The sequence below is a fragment of the Hippopotamus amphibius genome, chromosome 3 (genome assembly GCF_030028045.1).
Source record: "Hippopotamus amphibius kiboko isolate mHipAmp2 chromosome 3, mHipAmp2.hap2, whole genome shotgun sequence".
Taxonomy (NCBI): domain Eukaryota; kingdom Metazoa; phylum Chordata; class Mammalia; order Artiodactyla; family Hippopotamidae; genus Hippopotamus; species Hippopotamus amphibius.
The window spans coordinates 119,643,532-119,661,927 of record NC_080188.1 but is presented as its reverse complement, the minus strand read 5'-3'; the positions used below and the strand labels follow the sequence as shown (position 1 = coordinate 119,661,927).

Here is an 18,396-nt window from a genome sequence, read left to right as displayed (position 1 = left end):
CTAGATAAACAGAAATGACTTGGACTTCCCCAGTTTCACAGTGGAGAAGACACCACACTCCCAATGCCGGGGACCTGGGTTCAATCCCTGGTCAAGGAAGTGGATTGCACATGCCACAATTAATAGTTTGCATGCTATAATTAAAGTTCCTGCATACGTAAACAGAAGAGCCCATGTGCTGCATATAAGACCAGGTACAGTACTACATAAATAAATAAATATATTTTAAATGTTGAATAATATTCCATTGTGTTTCTACCATATTTTTTTATCCATTTAACTGTTGATGGATCTAAGTTGTTTCTACATCTTGTTTATTATGGATGATTCTGCAATATCATGACAGTCATCTCAGAGAGATAGTAGTAAGTTGTCCTGAAGAGAGATCTGAATTTCCTACCCAGGAATTGAACCTGGGTAGCCTGGAGGAGAAACCAGGAATTGTAACTGCTAGACCATTAGCAGATAGAGGCTAGAAACCAAGTGGTCCTAGCTCTTTCTCCCACTGGGAAGCAAGAATATCTCAAGGAGGCAAAAACTGTCAGATCAGGTTCAAAGTTTATTATTATTTGAGGCAGCACAATGTATGGAAGAGTACACAGAGAAGTAGTTTATTTCTTTAAAAGTGAAGACAGAAATACACACCCAGAGAGAAATGGTATGGGCATCCTCCCTAATGAGGAGGAGCACAGTAAGACAGAAAGTAGGTAGAGATACACATTTGGAGGATTGTGGACATCCTGAACTAGCAGTGCAGGAAAGAGGTGATTTAAATGACTTGTATAGGACAGCCCTCATGGGTCCTTGTTTACCTTTGGCCAATTATCTTTTTTTTTTTTTTTTTTTTTTTTTTTTTTTTATCACACCAGACTGGTCCTAGGACCCTCCCCAAAATTCATGTGCAAAGTTTTGCTAAGATGGATCCCATTAAAGAGGCCTATGTGTGCATGTCCCCACTTGTTATGGGGTGGTGTCCCCTCCTTGTTTGACCCCACCAAGAAGCCTTCCTATGCATTTGCAGACAGGGAAGTTTTCCTTGACCTCAGGAGTGAGACCCTCATCTCTGTCCTTCAGCAGATCTCAGCTTTTGCCCCTAGCTTTTTCCTTGGAGTGTCTGGGTGGGAATAAAGCCTCAGTTTAACTCCACTTGACAAATACTAGCTGTCCAAACCAGGGGCCCATTTATCTCCTGCCTCAACATAGCAAGTATCCATTTGAGATCATGATTTTAATTTTCTTAAAATAAATACCCAGAAATGGAATTGCTGGAGGAAATGGGAATTCTCTTTTTAAGTGTTTGAGGAACTCCCATTATGTTCTTCAGAGGCTACACAATTTTACATCCCCACTAACAGTGTACAGCCTTCCACATGTTGGCAACACTTGTTATTTTTTGGTTTTTGGTAATGACCATGCTAATATATGTGAGATCGTATCTCATTGCCTTTGATTTTCATTTTGCTGCTGATTAGTGAGGGAGGACCTAACCTTCTCCAAAATTTGCAGAATAAGGAAATGATGTCCAGACATGAACTTATCAAGGTCACATGACTGTGAGGTGTCAGAGGTGGGATTTGAACCCAGTTAGAATATCTACAGGATGTACATGCCTGGCTCGTATGCTGTTCTGTCTTCTAAGTGCTTAGCAAACCTGGGATCATGTCTTTTATTATTTTATTCTTTTCTCTCACTGTCATATCAGAGTAATTTTCCTAACATTAAATATTCTTTTAAAACACAATTTTAAGTCAGCTGATTACATGATGGTGTCTCTATGCTGTGGACACTGTGTTTAATGGGCCTTAGACTGTCCCAGATTTTCCCTTGTGAAAGAAATTCTGTGAACTACACCCTTGTTTATTTATGATTTGTGGTGCTTCTGATCATTGCTATAGCATTAACATTGAGGTAGGTTCCCTCTATGCCCACTTTTTGGAGAATTTTTTTTTTTTATCATAAATGGGTGTTGAATTCTGTCAAAAGCTTTTCTGGCATCTATGGAGATTATCACCTGGTTTTATACTTCAATTTGTTAATATAATGTATCACATTGTTTGATTTGTGTATACTGAAGTATCTTTGCATTCCTGGCATAAAGCTCACTTGATCGTCATGTTTGATCCTTTTGAAGTGCAATTGGATTCTGTTTGCTAGTATTTTGTTGAGAATTTTGTGTTGATCTTCATCAGTGATATTGGCCTGTAATTTTCTATTTTTGTGACATCTTTGTCTGGTTTTCATAACCAGGAGATGATGGCCTCATAGAAGGATTTGGCAGTATTCCTCCTTCTGCTTTATTTTGGAAGAGTTTGGAAGCATAGTCATTACCACTTCTCTAGATGTTTGGTAGATTTTGCCTCTGAAGTCATCTGGCTCTGGGCTTTTCTACATTGGAATATGTTTAATCAGAGTTTCAATTTTAGTACTTGTGATTGGTCTGTTCAAGTTTTCTATATATTTCTGGTTCAGTCTTGGAAGTGTGTATTTTTCCAAGAACCTGTCCATTTCTTCCAGATTGTCCATTTTATTGGCATATAGTTTCTTGTAGTAGTCTCTCATGATCCTTTGCAGTTTTTCAGTGTCAGTTGTTACTTCTATTTGTTCATTTCTGACTCCATTGATCTGAGTCTTCTCCCATTATTTTCCTGATGAGTCTGTCTAATGGCTTATCCATTTTGTTTATCTTCTCAGTGATCCAGCTTTTAGTTTAAGTCAGGTTTGCTGTTATGTCCTTGATTTCTGTTTCATTTATTTTTGATCTGATATTCTTAATTTATTTCTTTCTTCTAACTTTGGGATTTTTTTTGATCTCTTTTATCTAACTGCTTTAGATGTAGGGTAAGTTTGTTTATTCAAGATTTTTTTTGTTTCTTGAGATAGGATTGTAGTGCAATGAACTTTCCTCTTAGAATTGCTTTTGCTGCACCCCATAGGTTTTGGGTTAATATATTTACATCGTCCTTTGCTTCTAGGTATTTCTTTTTAATTTTCCTATTTGATTTCTTCAGTGACCTCTTAGTTATTTAATAGCTTGTTGTTTACCCTCCATGTGATTGTATTATTTACATTTCTTTTGTCCAGTAATTGATATCTAGTCTGATAGCATTGTGGTCAGAAAATATGCATGATAAATTTTCTAAATGTATAGAGGCTTGTATTGTGACCCAAGATGTGATCTATCTTGAAGAATGTTCCATGTGCACCTGAGAAGAAAGTATATTCTGCTGTTGTTGGAAGGAAAGCCCTATAAATATGAATTAATTCCATCTGGTCTAATGTCTTATTTAAAGCTTGTGTTTCTTTAATTTCAGTTTGGATAATCTCTCCATTGGTGTAATCAGGGTGTTAAAATCCCCTACTATGTTTGTGTTACTATCAATTTCCCCTTTTTCAGCTGTTAGCATTTGCCCCTGTATTGGGGTTCTCCTGTGTTGAATCCATGTATAATTAGAACTGTTATTTCTTCCTCTTGGTTTAAGCCATTTATCACTATGTAATGTCCTTCTTTGTCTCTTTTAAGTCTTTATTTTGAGGTCTCCTTTGTCTGATGTGAGTATTGCTACCCCAGCTTTCTTTTCACTTCTCTTGGAATGGAATAACTTATTTCCATCCCTTCACTCTCTGTCTCTATGTGTCCCGAGTTCTGAAGTGTGACTCATGTCAACAACATATATATGGATCCTCTTTTGTATCCACTGAGCCAGTCTGTGTCTCTTGTTTCGAGCATTTAAGCTCTTCACATTTAAGGTAATTATTGATATGTATGTTCCAATTACAATTTCCTTATTTTTTGGGGGGGTTGTTTCTGTAAGTCTTTTCCTTCCCTTGTCTTTCCTGAGTAGAGAAGTTCCTTTAGCATTTGTTGTAAACCTGGTCTGGTGGTGCTGAATTCTCTTAGTTTTTGCTCTTGTGTGAAGATTTTAATTTCTCCTTCCAATCTAAATGGTATCCTTCCTGGGTAGAGTAATTTTGATTGCAATTTTTCCCCTTTCATCACTTTAAATATATCCTGTCACTCCCTTCTGTCCTGCAGAACTTCTGCTGAAAGATCAGCTGTTAACCTTCTTGGTATTCCCTTGTATGCTATCTGTTGCCTTTCCCTTGCTGCTTTTAATATTTTTCTTTGCATTTAATTTTTGAGAGTTGGATTGATATCTGTTTCAGTGTGTTTCTCATTGGGTTTATACTATATGGTACTCTCTGTCCTTCCCGGATTTGATTGATTATTTCTTTTCCCATGTTAGGGAAGTTTTCCTTTATAACCTTTTCAAATATTTTCTATGACCCTTTCTTTTTCTCTGCTTCTTCTGGGACTCCTGTAATTTGAATGTTGGTGCATTTATTGTTGTCCCAGACGTCTCTGGGACTTTCCTAATTTATTTTCCTGTTTTTTTTTTCCTTTATTTTGCTCTGTGTCAGTTATTTCTAACATTATATCTTCCAGGTTACTTATCTGTTCTTTGTCAATTACTGTGTCTCCATTCTTTCTAGAGTAGGTTTAATTTTTGTTATTGTGTTCTTCATGATTGTATTTTTGCTCTTTAGTTCTTCTCGCTCCTTGTTAAAGATGATTTTTTTTTTTCATTTGCTCTACCTCTGCCTCCATACTCTTTCTGAGATCTTGGATCAAATTTACTATCATTATTCTGAATTCTTTTTCAGGTAGACTGCCTATCTCTTCTTCATATGTTTGGCCTTGTAGGTTATTACCATCTTCCTACATCTGCTGCATCTTTCTCTGCTTTCAATTTTTGATTAAATTACTGTGTTTGGGGTCTTCTTTTCTCAGGCTGCAGGGTCATAGTTCTTCTCAACTCTGTTGTCTCTCCCCAGTGAGGAGATTGGGCCAGTCATTTTGGTAGGCTTCCTTGGGGGGCACGGTATTGGTGTCTGTGTTTTTGTGTGTGGAGCTGAATCTTATCCTTCTGTTGTGCAGGGACATGGCTGTTGGTGTGTTTTGGTATGTCTGTGAGCTTAGTATGACTATAGGCTGTCTGTCTTCTAAGAGGTGGGATCATGTTCCTGTCTTGCTAGTTGTTTGGCTTGAGGTACCCTGCAGAGGAGATTGCTAGACTTTAGGTGAATTTGGAACTTAATATTGAGAATGAGGCCTCTGGAAGAGCTCTTGCTGATTACTATTCCATGGGGTTGGTAGATCTCTATTGGTCTGAGGTACTGGATTCAGCTCGAATGCCTTGGACGTCTAGTGGACCCCTGGCCGGGACACCAAGACCCTGGAAGCTTCACAGCATGGAGAAAAAGTAAGAAGAACTAAAGAAGAGGAAAAAAAGAAGAAAGGAAAAGAAAACACACACCCCAAGAAGGGTAGTAATTGCAACAGTAAGCATTCAAAAACACACAAAGTGATGTACACACTTGCACTCAGAAAAAGTGAAGAAAAGAGAAGATAAAATAAAAGACAGGATAAAGAAAACAGAACAGAGAATAGTCAAACCAATAAATGCATACAATACATACATTAAAGATTAAACTAGCAAATGCATAAAATAGGAACAAGTGAAACAAACCAGGAAGTCCTCCAATATTTCTAGGTAGGTATCTGCACCTGCTGTGGGGACCATGGAGAGCTCAGACTGTGATATGGAGTTCACCTTGCATGTATTTGCCACCCCAGTCCACAATTGCCCTCTAAGTCCACAGCCTGTACTATAGAAACACTCATCAATTCAGGTTATCCACTGATGCAGGGTCTATCAAGCCCATTGTGGTTAGTAAACCTGCTCCTTCTGTGGCTGTTTCCCTTTGTCTTCTTTGGTCCTAGAGTGCCTGGGGATCAGTTTTCATTTTCATCCCATCTCTGCATGTAGTCTGCTCTCAGGAATCAGTTCCCTGCACAGGCAACTGGGGGTGAAAGTGGGTGATAAGGGCTCACTTGCAAACTCAGGCTGGGGAGAGGTAGGGATATGGCAGTCTAATTGAAATTTGCATGAGGGCTTGCAGCAGTGGAGTTTGGCAAAAGCCTGAGGTGTGCCAAGCATTCTCCCAGGAAAGTTGGTTCTGAATGCAGGACCCTTGGCAGTGGAGGGTTTCATCTGCTGCTGTGAGGGTGTGACAAATGACTTGGGTTGCACACAGAACCAGTGGTGGCCTCAGTGGCAGGCTCTGTGTTCCCATTTAGCAGGCATGGCTTGTGGTGATTTCTGCACAGGGGCTGCTTTGCAGCCTGTGGGCTTGTGGAACAGGAAGCTCTTCTTGAGCACCCTGAAACTAAGGTCTCCTGCCTCTCTATCAGGCCCAAGCTTTACCCCAGGCTCCACCCCACTTAGCTGTGGTGCACTAGCTCTCCAAGCTATTGTCTTTCAGCCAGCCCCAGTTTTCTCCTTGGTGTCTGTTCTCTGAAGTCCAAGCCTTGGGGTTCAGCCCCCACCCACCACTGTGGGTGAGCAGACTAGCCTCTCAGGCTGGGAGTGTTGCTTGTCACAGATTCTCCATGCAGGAATCTTTCCACTGTGCCCTCCGTGCCCCTGTTGTTGCCCTCCCTGACATGGGTTCTGAAGTTCCCCAAGCCATCCCCTCTAGTGAGGGGGCTTCCTAGTGTGTGGAAGCTTTCCCTCCTTCACAGCTCCCTCCCAGGGGGGCCCATTTCCCCAACATGCCTTTGTCTCCTTTTTATTACCTTATGTTTTTCTTTTTCACTACCAAGTTACATGGGGATTTTCTTGCCTTCAAGTCTGCGGTCCCTTGCCAGCATTCACAATGGGTTCTATAGGAGCTTTTCTACCTGTAGACGTATTCTTGATGTACTTGTGGGGAGCTCACAATTTAAGGTGGTTGGTTGCATGGCAGCCTATCTGTGCTGTGGACACTTTATGTTGAAGGGGTCTTGGGATATCCCAGATGTTCCCTTTGTTAGAGGCTCTGATGACTCTATCCTTGCTAATTTAAGGTTTCGGGTACTTCTGATCATCATTTTAGCAGAAAGGTTAGAAGAAAAATTGCTGGGACAAAGACTATATATATTTTAACAATAAGTCATCTCTAAAAAGATTGTAGCATTTTAGAAGTGTTTAAGATCTATGTTTTTCCTGTTGTTTTCTACCTTTTTTTCTCACTGTTGGCCATAATCTCTCTGGTATGCATTGGACAAAGGATAAAAGTGGAAGCTGTGGGAAGATTGTTTCTTTGAAGCTCAGACTTTGGGATTTCCTTGGTGGTGCAGTGGCTAAGAGGCTGCACTTGCAATGGGGGGATATGGGTTTAACCCATGGTTGGGGAACTAAATATCCACATACTGTGTGGTATGGCCGAAAAAAGAAAACATAGTTGATGACGATTAGAATTTATCCTCATATTAGTACCACCGGCTACAAAAACAGAGCCTGAAGAAGAGTGGTCTCATTAACAGACAAGCTCTAGCGTTGGCCTTAGGATCGTCAAGGGAAGCAATGCCTGGCTTTTTCTGGTTGATGTTATGAGAGTAAGCCTTGCTGACACCATATGCTGCCCCACATGAATGTAGCAGTGTGTTTTAGTGGAAGTGTCTATGAATTCACTCATTCATTCATTTATTCAACATGTATTTATTGAGGGCCTACCATGTGCCTGTCACTAGTACTGGGGCCAGAACAGTGGAGGAGACTTCCTTCACCTGTAAAATGAGGGTCACGCCCTGCAGGGGCTCATGGGAAGACAATGAAATGGTCTATGTGATTAATCAGAGCTATTACTCATACTCTTATTGGTGGTTCTCACCAACAGAGAGGTGTTGCTTAAGGATCCATTAAGACCACTTGGAAAATGAGTTTGAGAAACTCTTAAGTTGAGTATATATTAAGCCCAGACCAAGATACTTACTGTTAAAAATTTTCCAGTTCTGTCCTCACCTTTCCCCCTTTTATTACCTCTGTAACTGGTCCTCTTCTAATCCCCTCAAGCTGATCACAATCCAGTTCCAGTCCAAAGGGGCCAGGCAGACATAACCACAGAGATACTATAGATCTGCACACACATGGTAACTGCAGGGCTTAGGGGTGTGTTTCTGGCAAGGTGGTCCCCCTTCCCCTTCCCCAGCATTTCCCTGGCTCCCTGAAGAGAAATCCTTCACTCCTCTGGCCTCCGTCCCTCAACCTCTGTTGTTTTCTCCTTCTGGCCATCCCCACTGGTGGTTGTCTCTTTATTTGACTCCGTGAACCAGTAGTGGGTTCCTAACACAGCCCTTTATCCCTTGTTCCCACCATATCACTGCCTCACAGTAGAGGCCTAGTACATTTGTACTGAATGAAAAGATGAGGAGGGAAGACAGACTTCCCTTTTGCAGATGTTCCTCTTGCCAAGGTAAAGGAGCATACTATGCATTTCATGGATGTGTTTTCCCTCTTATATATTATTTCCTGCTCCTTCTCTCATCTGGGTCTCCTTCCTCCTCTGACCCTTGCTGTCCCCATCCTGGGTCTCCACCTAGGGTCTCCAGGTGGGAAGAAGTGATGATTCTACTCCAAATGTGCCAAACCATGGCAGCTTGAGCCAAATACCTTGCAGCTCTGCCCCTAGAGGATACACAGAAAGACTGAAGGCTTTGTGCACCTGGGTCCCCATTACATGAGTTGTATCCTCCCCAACAGCATTGAAAGCCAAGGGAAGGGGGAACATTGGTTCTGGAGAGGTGGGGATGGCTGAGGGATTCACATGGCCTGTCACTTGGGAAGTGGGACGGGAAAGGATTCTGCATGTGTGGATGGCAAAAAGGTGGTGACTGGGGAGTGGGGACAAAAGGGGGGCATCTCTGGTTGAAGGGCCTCACCCAGAACCTCCTGGAGGAGAAGGCCACTGCCAAAGTTCCCCTGAGATGGGAAGAAAAAAAAATATTTTTTGTATCCCTTACAATCCCGCTGAATGTGGAGATGGTGGAGTTGTTGGGGATGTCTCTGACTCTACCATGGTCAAGAATACCCCTCCATCCACTTTATGTTTGGCTAACTCTTTCCAGCTCCAGTCATGTAGTGCTGAATGAACTGTCAGTCACATTGGGCAGAACTCTGTGTCCAAGTAAACCCAATCATTGTACCTCATATCCCACCATGATTGATGCTCCAGGTTTGCACACATGATCTTAGGTGGATCATTCAGGGCCCTCCCAGTTACACTGATGCTTTCTGAGCTTCTCTCCTTATGGGTTAGACTCCTTAGGAATATCCATGTTGAAGCTTGAGGGAAGAAAGCTGTCAGGCTAAGAGAATCAAAGAGAAGTGAAGGGAAAGACAGAGGGAGAGAAAGAGTGAGCTGATGACTTCTGATTTCTTGGGTCCTTTCATGGCAATGTTTGGATCTGCTGTGGTTCCCATGTCACAGATCTCCATTACCCTTCCAATAAGTCCTCCCTTTCCTTGCAGCCAGTTGGAGTGGGGCTCCTCTCACTAGTGGTTCTGATGAGGTTCTGGACCCTGCCCAATTATGATGTACCTCCTGTCCCAAAGAGAGGCACACAATCATATTAGCACCATTGGGAATAGAACACTTTATTCTTTACTGCAAGTAGGGCTTTGCTGAGCACCAAACACAGGAGTGTCCTATGTGTGAGTGAGTGTGTGTTTGGAGTGGGCCTGTTTGTTTCCAGAAGCAGCCCCAGCATTTACACTGCAGGAGCCAGGCCAATCCTGTTGTTTTCTCGATCATAAACAGAGAAATACAACCTCAGGAAGGTGTCACCCAGGACCCAGATCTCTGACCTTTTCCATTCCTCTGTGCCTGCTAGAAAGTTGCTGAAACAGTTCCACATATCATCCTAGAAGAGACAAAAATACACCCCATTCAGTGGGATCCCTTTCCAACGACCACACTCAGTGTCCAGAGCAAGCAGCTTCTTGGTTTTATTTCCCTGCTATAAGAAGAACCAAGTGGCTCTCTCAGCAGCTGTGGAGGTGGAGTTCCCATCCAAGAACAAGACTGGCCAGAATCTGTTATTGCCCTGAGGGAGGGACATAGGGTAGGGAAGGATTGGTGTTTGGGATTAGCAGATGCAAAGTACTCTATAGAAGATGGATAAACAACAAGGATCTCCTGTATAGGACAGAGAAATATATCCAATAACCCATAATAAACCATTATGAAAAAGACTAGGAACAAGAATGTGCATATATATACATATATATATATGTATATATTTACACATGCATTACTGAGTCACTTTGATGTAAGTAGAAATGAACGCAACATTGTAAATCAACTATACATCACTATCAAAAAGAATAAAATAAATAATAAATAAATAAATTAAAAAAATAATAAAATAAAAGAATAGCTGGTAGTTCCCCTGTTCTTTCCATCTGACCCATGCCCACTGTATTCTCTGCAGTGAATGCCTTTTCCTCTGCCTCTTCCCCAAAACCTCTTATTTAAGACTGTGCTCAGCCCATCTAGGAAGATTTCCTAGACCCACGCTCACCCTCCCTGGCCACTCCAGGCTGGGTTGGGTGACTTCCCCTTGGGCTCCCCTTGTCTGTAGCCCTCATCACCCCTAAACTGGTGGCGCCAGTTGCATGGAGTCCAGTGTAAATTTACCTCAACATGAGCAGGCCTCCCCGTGGCTCCTAGATGCTGGGCATTTTGAATTACTGATATTGCCTGTCTTCCTCAAAGCCTGCTTTCAGCCCGTGAGCCTTTTCTGAGGTCCCACAGAGAGGAGACATTAAGCCTCAACCCTGTGCTGTGGCTGTGCAGTCACTGTGCACCCTTTGCTCATGTGAGCATCCAACTTCCCCACAGAGGGGTCTGGTAGCACAACACACAGAGGGGCAGCTGGGGTTGGCAAGGGGAAGCTGCAGCTGAGGACGAGGGGAACCATATACTTGATCATCCAACCAGAAGACGTGTGAGATGAGAAGGGAGACCATTAATCATTATGGCGGGAAAACACACTGAGACTGTCCCCAGCCAAACCCGCTCTTCACTTGGCCTACTTCAGAGACTGCTAGAGGTGAATTTCTGGTTTCAGTGATCTGAGGGCTGTGGTGGAACTGAAGGTCTTTGACAGCAGAGGCGCTCTGTGTTCCTCTCGCCTTGGGCCTCACCCCATGCCAGCACATGGTGGTGTCTCCATTTATTCCAGGATGATGATGTACCAGACTCTGCTTTACTCTCAAGTGGTTGGTGTTGTGGGAGGCACTGGCCCAGACTCAGGGGCCCAGCAGCATCTGCAGTGGTGTGGCTTGGCCTGCAGAGGGGCCCCTCTTCCCAGCACTAGCTCAATGGTTCTGGAAGTCCCACATTTGAGACCAAGCCCTGAGGGTTGGCCCCTCACCTTCCCGATGTAGGACTGAGCGGGCACTGGGTAGTCATTGCCATTGATGGTGAAGATGATTGTAGGCAGATGCTCGATGCTGTTACATGGGACCATGTTCTGTTAGAGAAAGAGGAGAGAGGTTGCCCCAGCAAATCCCTGGTGCATGGAGAGCCCCAGAGTGACCCTGTGGCATGTCCCTTACCTTTGTTTCAAAAGCGCTGGCACGGATGAGATTATGGATGGTGGCGATCACTGTAGTTGGGCCCACCAGGTACGAGTTTCCAGTATTCAAAATGGCTTGGCAGCCGTGGAAACAACCAATAACCTTCCCCAACATGGTGATGCTGAGAGACAGTGGGATGAAGTGGGCACTAGCATCATTCTGAAGTCTCCCCCCATGACTGCCCCCCTCCCTGACTGTCTCCAGAACAGCCCTTCAGATCATGCCCTGACTCTGTTTTTCTTTGCTCTGGTCACGTAAACTTATTTGACTTCCTCTCAGTTTTTGAATGCACCAAGCTCTTTTGCTCCTCGGGGCCTTGGCCTGTCCTGGTTGTCTTTCTTAAAGACCCCCATCCCCTTTGCCAAACTAATTTCTCCTCATCTTACAGGTACCACCGTAAAAATCACTTTTCCAGGGAAGCATTCCCCACAGAATAGATCTGGCTTCTGTATTTTTCACTCTCTGTAGACTCTTCCTCAATTGTAGCAAGTGTGAAGTGGTAGTTTATTATGTGTGGGAGATGTTCCAAGTACTACTGCCTCCCTAGATGTATGGTAAAGTTGTAACCTCAGTGCCTTCCTTAAGTGCCCATCACACAGTGGATGAATATTGTGTCATTCTTGATTGAATGAATGAATGAATGAATGAGGGAGTGAGTGATGAAATGCATGAGGAATAAACAGAGACCTGTGTCTGGTGTCTGACCAATAATGTATCAACCCACATAATAAAGACATATCCTCTGGGGCAGCAGATGCCAGAGTGCTGAGGAGGGAAAAACAGGCTGCCCTCAGAGAGGTTGTTTTCCAGCTTGCCCCCCTCAACTGGCTCTGATACTAAGTCCCTGGACATGCAATGCCCAAGCTAGCCCAGGGGGCCTCCAAATGACCCATAAGCTTCTGTCTGAGGATATCACAGAGAATCCCATCAGCTATTGCTCCTTGTTCTTAGGACCCTTCTGGGTCCCAGCTTCCTTATTCTCTCTGTCATAGCCCCTTCCCTACTGTGTGCCCAGGATTGGGGGGGGATGGTTGTTTCTGGTGAGGTGGCCTGCACTTTTTATGAGTTATTTTCAGGTCTCAAGAATGCAGCCAACCTTTCTCCACTGCTGGTATGTTTCTCTCTAAGGAGATCCATTTTCAAAGTCTGCCCACAACTTTCCTGTTTTTAAAGAAGCAGTTTTGTGTACTGAGAACTCCTTTGGTGTATCCATGGAGAGTTGGATGTTTTTTCACAACCCTGTTCAGGCTGGTGAAATTCTCCCTGATCCTCTGTTCAACACACTCTAGGGTCCTCAAACCATGCCATCTGCCTCACAGTGCAGATGTGAGACATCTGCTCTCCAAGCTGCACGTACCTTTTGGGAACCTTTTCAGGATGCTGCTCAGGGCCCTGGGTAGGAGGCCTTGTGTGATTATGAGCCCAGAGATGAAATATGTACCTGTGTGTTTGTGTGTCTGTGTGTGTATCTGTCTCTGCATTTATATGTGTGTGTGGGTGGAACATATGTGTCTGGGTGTGACTGTGTGTTTGTGTGTGCATTTGTGTGTGTCTGCCTGTGTTCTGGTGTAAGAGTGGGAGTATCACTTGGGGTGGCCTCAGAGGCAGAGGCTTACCGGTTCATGGCTATCTGCCAGAATTGGGTTCTGGACACTGGTATCCACCTGAGCTTTCCTTTGTAGTAGCTGTGGTCCACTCCACCAAACATCACCACACTGCCATTCTCTTTCCCACTGTGTAGAGAAGGAAGAGGGAGGGGTACTTGTTGGAAAATAATGCCACTCTCTGTCTGAGGTCCATGCTTTTCCACCCATTGGTGACACTACTATGGTTTCCATTTTACAAAGGTGTAAATTGAGGCACAGAGGGATTGATTACATGACCAAGGTTGGTCACTGACTAATGAGTGACAAAGAAGAGGTTCAAAGTTGCACAGCCTGACTGGGTTCCAGCCACCAACCTTCTTAATAGGGCATGGTCCCTTCCAGTGACCACAGTGCTCAGAGATACCCCTAAAAGACACCGCTCTGGAGAGGTCTCCTTTATGTAGCCTGTCATTTTTTCAGAAAAGGCAAGGCCCAAGGACATTAAGGGTGTGGGTTCAAGCTCACCAAAGTTTGGCTCCATGGGTCTGTGACCTGTACAATCCATGGGGCACCACGCGCTGTAGGGTGCCCTGCTTCTGTTATCCCTGTCTTCAAATTCCTAATACTTCCTGAACAGGAGCTCCCATGTTTATATCTTTCACTGGCTCCTACCAATTGTGTAGCTGGTCCTGGGCTACAACGGACATGTTAGTGAGGAATTAAACATTCTCACCATCCCTGTCTGTACTTACATATCAAATCCATCAGCAAATCCTGCTGTTTTTTCCTCTATCTTGTATCATGACACCTTTCATTGCTCTCCCTCTTCCCTTCATCTTCCTGGACCAAGATCCTGCCCTTGAGCCCATGAGCATGGTTGTGTTCCAATAAAACTTTATTTACAGAAGCTAGTGGGGCACCAGATGTTGCCCAGGGGGCATAGTTATGCTGGTGCACATCGTCTCTCAGGAGACTTCTATATCAAGTTGTCTCTACTTTTTGTTGCAACTGATAGCAACTTACAGCTGATTTAAGGAGAGTACTTGTCCAGCTCAGACTTACGTAGTCAAGTAGAAGGCAAAGACAGGCTGAGATATGATGCCTCGGGTCTTCATGGTATCGAAGACGAGGGGGACCTTCGGGGAAAGGCTGGGGTAGCTAAGGCCCAGGATACCATCAAAGTTGTCATGTTGCCACCAAATATGTGTCACGCCCAGACCAAATGCCTGGTCCAGGATGACAAGGTTCCCGATCTGTGGGAGAGGAGAGTGTTCCCACATTAAGGTTTGGACAATGTGGCTGGGACTGGGCTGGGTGGAGATGTCATTAGCACTTGAGAATGACTGAGGCCTGGCTGTTCCCTGGATTGACCTAAAATGGTTAGATCAAGTTGGGACAGGCATTAGGGTTCCATTTGTGCAGAGCTGTGAATTGTAACCAACACTGATCTTCCTGGACACACCATCTGAAGTGAGTCACATTGGCCTCATGTCTCCTATACAGGTGGTGAAAGTGAGACTCAGGATAGGACCAAATGATTCCCACTTGAAATCAAAATGAGTAGAGAGCAGGGTAGTCTTGTCTTTGGCATCATTCTGATCAGATGATAGACACAAACTGAATTTATTGCAATGCATTGTGGATTGTGCATCTGCTCTGGAAGCCAGAAGCCCATTATACAATGTGGTTGCCAGAGTTCCTATGAAAATTTTGCCTTGGACACATGGTTTTGAGGATGTGTTTGTGTGTCAGAGAGAGAGAAAGAGATAGAGACAGAGACAGTAAGACAGAGAGACAGAGAGAGGCAGAGGGCACTCAGGCCCTTTGGCGGAGTCAGGCCATAGATTTTATTGGACTCTGAAAGGTCCCCTAGAGTGAAAACCCATTTGTCAATCCTTTCCCACATCTGTGGCCCCCTCTTTCCCTGCCCACATACCTGAAGTTCTTGACTGCCACCAGGGGCCCAAGATCAGTTTTATTCTCTACCCAAACACCCCAAACCTACATGAATCCTAACTGACCAGGCGAGCTCCACCACTTACCAGATGCATGACCTTGGCAAGGCCCCAGCTCCCTGGACCTCAGTTCCCTCCTCTGTACAATGGAGCTAAACATAGCACTTGCTGTGAGTGGTTGTTGCAGGATTAAACATGTTATTACCATGAAAGTCCCTGGCACAGTAAGAGAAAAGTGGGTGCTTTTATTTCTCTCTCCCTGCTCCCAGCAAAACAAACATTGAGGTGCTCATGGTTAAAGGAGCTGCAAGTCCACACCCCAAGCCACTCTCTGGGTTAGCAGTTCTGGGAGTTTGAGTGTCAGCAGGGACGCTGTCTCCCCAGGGATATGTGCTGCTGGGTGGGCAGGGGCCAGCCACCAGGGGATGTTGAGAAAAGTGGGCCCTCCCAGTTGCTCCTGCATCTGCTTTGTAAGCAGAGATCACTCTAAGGGCCAGCGCAGACTCAGCTTCTCCGTTCTAGTTACCCGAACAGTGTCAAAGGCAATAATGCCAGTCATCCTCCCATAGTCGTAGGTGAATTCGAAATCATGGGCTGTGGACCGATAGGTGGTAGATGAATGAGGGTTGAACAGCTTGTGTGTACCTGCAGACACAAGTGATGAATGACCCTCACATGACAAGGATAGAGAAAGGGGTGAGAGGGTACTAAACGAAGAGCAAGGTGGCGGGGGGGGGGCGGTACTCACGGCAGAAGGGACTGGAGCAGTTGATAGAGGGCACACACAAGACAGATGAGCCTGTGTCAAAGATGACCCTGAACTCCTGAGGAGGTGTTCCAATGGTGATTTTTCCAACGTAGTGCATCTGGTGGGGGGGGTCAAGGAGGGGTGATTGAGGCAGGCCTGGCTTCCCTGGCCATCCTTGATTCCAGTAGTGCTGCACCCCTCCAGGTGTCCCATGTCTCCTAAAATAACTTTGTACCCACCACACCTCACAGCCTCTGCTCATACTCTCACCATCATGTGAATTTTCTTTTCTTTCATGTGCAATCTTCGTTCCTGACCAGGGATTAAATCAGCCTCAGTGAAGTATTAGCACAGAGTCTTAACCACTGGACCTCCAGGAAAGTCATGGTGCCTTCATTTGAGAAGCTCTGCAATCTCCCCTTCAAGGCCCAGCCTGAGTGTTTCCTTCTCCAGAGGTCCCTCCTACATCATGCTGGGCCACTTCTGCTCAACTCAGACCATATCCTATCAACACCAATTTGGCCCTTTTATTGGACATGCATTTACTCTTTTCCTATCACTTATGTTGGGCTGTGCATTCTTGAAGAAGAGAGGAGACGTTTTTAAAAACTCTATAACAATAAACAGAGTATTATATTTTTATGGAGTCACAGGACATAGGGCTCATAAACCTTTTACCAATGTCCTTTTTGGATCTGCAGAAGCTAAATTTCCTTTGTCTGGGGTTTCAAACTTCATGTACAGTTGGCTTTATCTTTTGATCAGACAATGCTCACCTGTCCTCTGTAACTCTGTGGCTCACTTAGTTCAGAAAGAACAAAGCTCCCTTAAACTAATGAAGTATCTTTGCCAAGAAATGAATGTTTACCTGCCACCTGGTCATTGCTGGGCACTGTCACAATAGACCAAGGGACAAGGATGAGAGTGCCTTCTCCTTGGGGAATGGGGTCCCTGTTCCCCAGTGTTTCTGCTTCCTGCATGAGTCCCAGCCCCAACATGCTGCCTAGCAGCTCCAACTGAACCCCAGTGTTAGGCCAGAGCACCAGGGGTACTCTAGAGGACCATTCTCCCAACACACTCACATCCTGGTAGTTCCTCAGTGGTTGAAGAGACATTCTTGTGTCATCATTGACATTCTGGGAACTGTCATCAGTGTTTTCCTCCAGGAACATTGTCAGCAGATTTTTATCCCTGAGAGTTTCTCGCATGGTCTTGATCTTTGTGAGAGGGATTCTTTCAACAAACATTGGGAAAAGCAAAGAAAGAAGGGGCAGCAGTAAGCTGTCCATTTTATTGTGTGGCTGTCATACCTTGCCTTGTAATGGTGCTGTGTATTTTCTCAGCATTTTCATGAGTGTCATGTTATTATCAGGACACCATGTGAAGACCAGGGCAAAGTCCTCCGTTTGAATACAGGTTCTGTTGTGTAATCATGAGTAAGTCCTAATACCATTTGGAGTCTCAGATTCCCCATCAGCAAACAGGTGGAGTATAATAACCCCCATCCCCCAAATAGAATGTTGTGGGTATTAAGTGAGATGATGGATAAAATGTACCTGATACGTAGGAAGTCTCAACAGTGGCAGCCATTATCATTGCTAATGTCATGCCACTGTATCTTTCTCAATGAAGCTCTTGGAAGCACATAGAAGGGGGATCATTATCTTCTTTTCACAGGGGAAGAATTGGAAATGAAGGGAGTTTGTGACTTGGCTCTGGTTACCCTGCATTTTTGAGGTAAAACAGTCTAGAAGTAGACTTCCTGAGTCTTTCTCCAGTGTTCAGAGAGAAGAGAGGGGTGAGAAAGGAAGCCAGGACATGTGGTATAAATTAGGAAATTAAGAGGCTAGAGAAGCAAGGAAGAGTCCGAATAGGAAGAAAATAACTCAGAGTGTTCTGCGGGCACAGAAAAAGACAAAGAGATAGACAGATAAAAGAGAGATATAGAGATGAAACAAAGATACTTTAGTGAAGAAATGCAGAGAGAGCATATGGAAGACCTAGAAAGAAATACAGGGGAATTGCTGTTCCATAGGACCACACTTACAATTGAAGAGGTTTTTCAGTGAACAACTCCGAGGAGTGCCATTTTCACATAGCTCATGCTGTGACTGGCACTTCCAGAGTTTTTCATCCCTGCAGGGCAACCCCAAGACCCTTGGCCCCACAGTGCCCCTGGCATAATACTCATAAATAAGTGTGAGGTGAACTTTAAGACTGTCAGGGAATGAATCCGTTCCCTTCTAACACTGAAGGGTGGAAGAGTAAGATTACAAGAAAAACCCAGAAAGTGGGATGATGCCACTTACAGTCCCCGTACTTACCTGACTAAGCACTCTGAAAAGGCCACCAGTCCGAGGATCCCAAGCCACTTCATGTTCCTTTCCTGGTTGCAATTTCTCAGGAAAGAGCATGCAGTGCTGGCCAAGAGCTCCTAGTTATATATGCTCTGACTTGCCCTCATTGTCCCCTGTAGGCCACGAAAGGATCTGATAAGAGATATGAACCTGTCCATAAAATCTTTACCTTCATCAGTATTTGTGGGGTGTGGACTTCAAAAATACTTAAACACACAGATTTCTAGTGGAATCTCTTCCTTGGGGCTTGGCTGAAAAACCAAACTGAACCATGCAGACTAACTACAA

General features: G+C 44.4%; 1 protein-coding gene across 1 annotated transcript in view; it reads right to left on the bottom strand.

Moving 5' to 3' along the window:
* The window catches only part of LOC130848350 (pregnancy-associated glycoprotein 2-like), a 56,955-nt gene extending 38,827 nt beyond the window's left edge, over positions 1 to 18,128 (bottom strand). The window contains exons 1-2 of the mRNA XM_057726779.1: positions 18,076 to 18,128; positions 16,834 to 16,984 (exon numbers count right to left, since the gene is read on the bottom strand). Coding sequence (XP_057582762.1) covers positions 16,834 to 16,984; positions 18,076 to 18,128 — 204 coding nt within the window. The remainder of the gene's footprint in view (positions 1 to 16,833; positions 16,985 to 18,075) is intronic.
* Between the last annotated feature and the right edge of the window lie 268 nt (positions 18,129 to 18,396).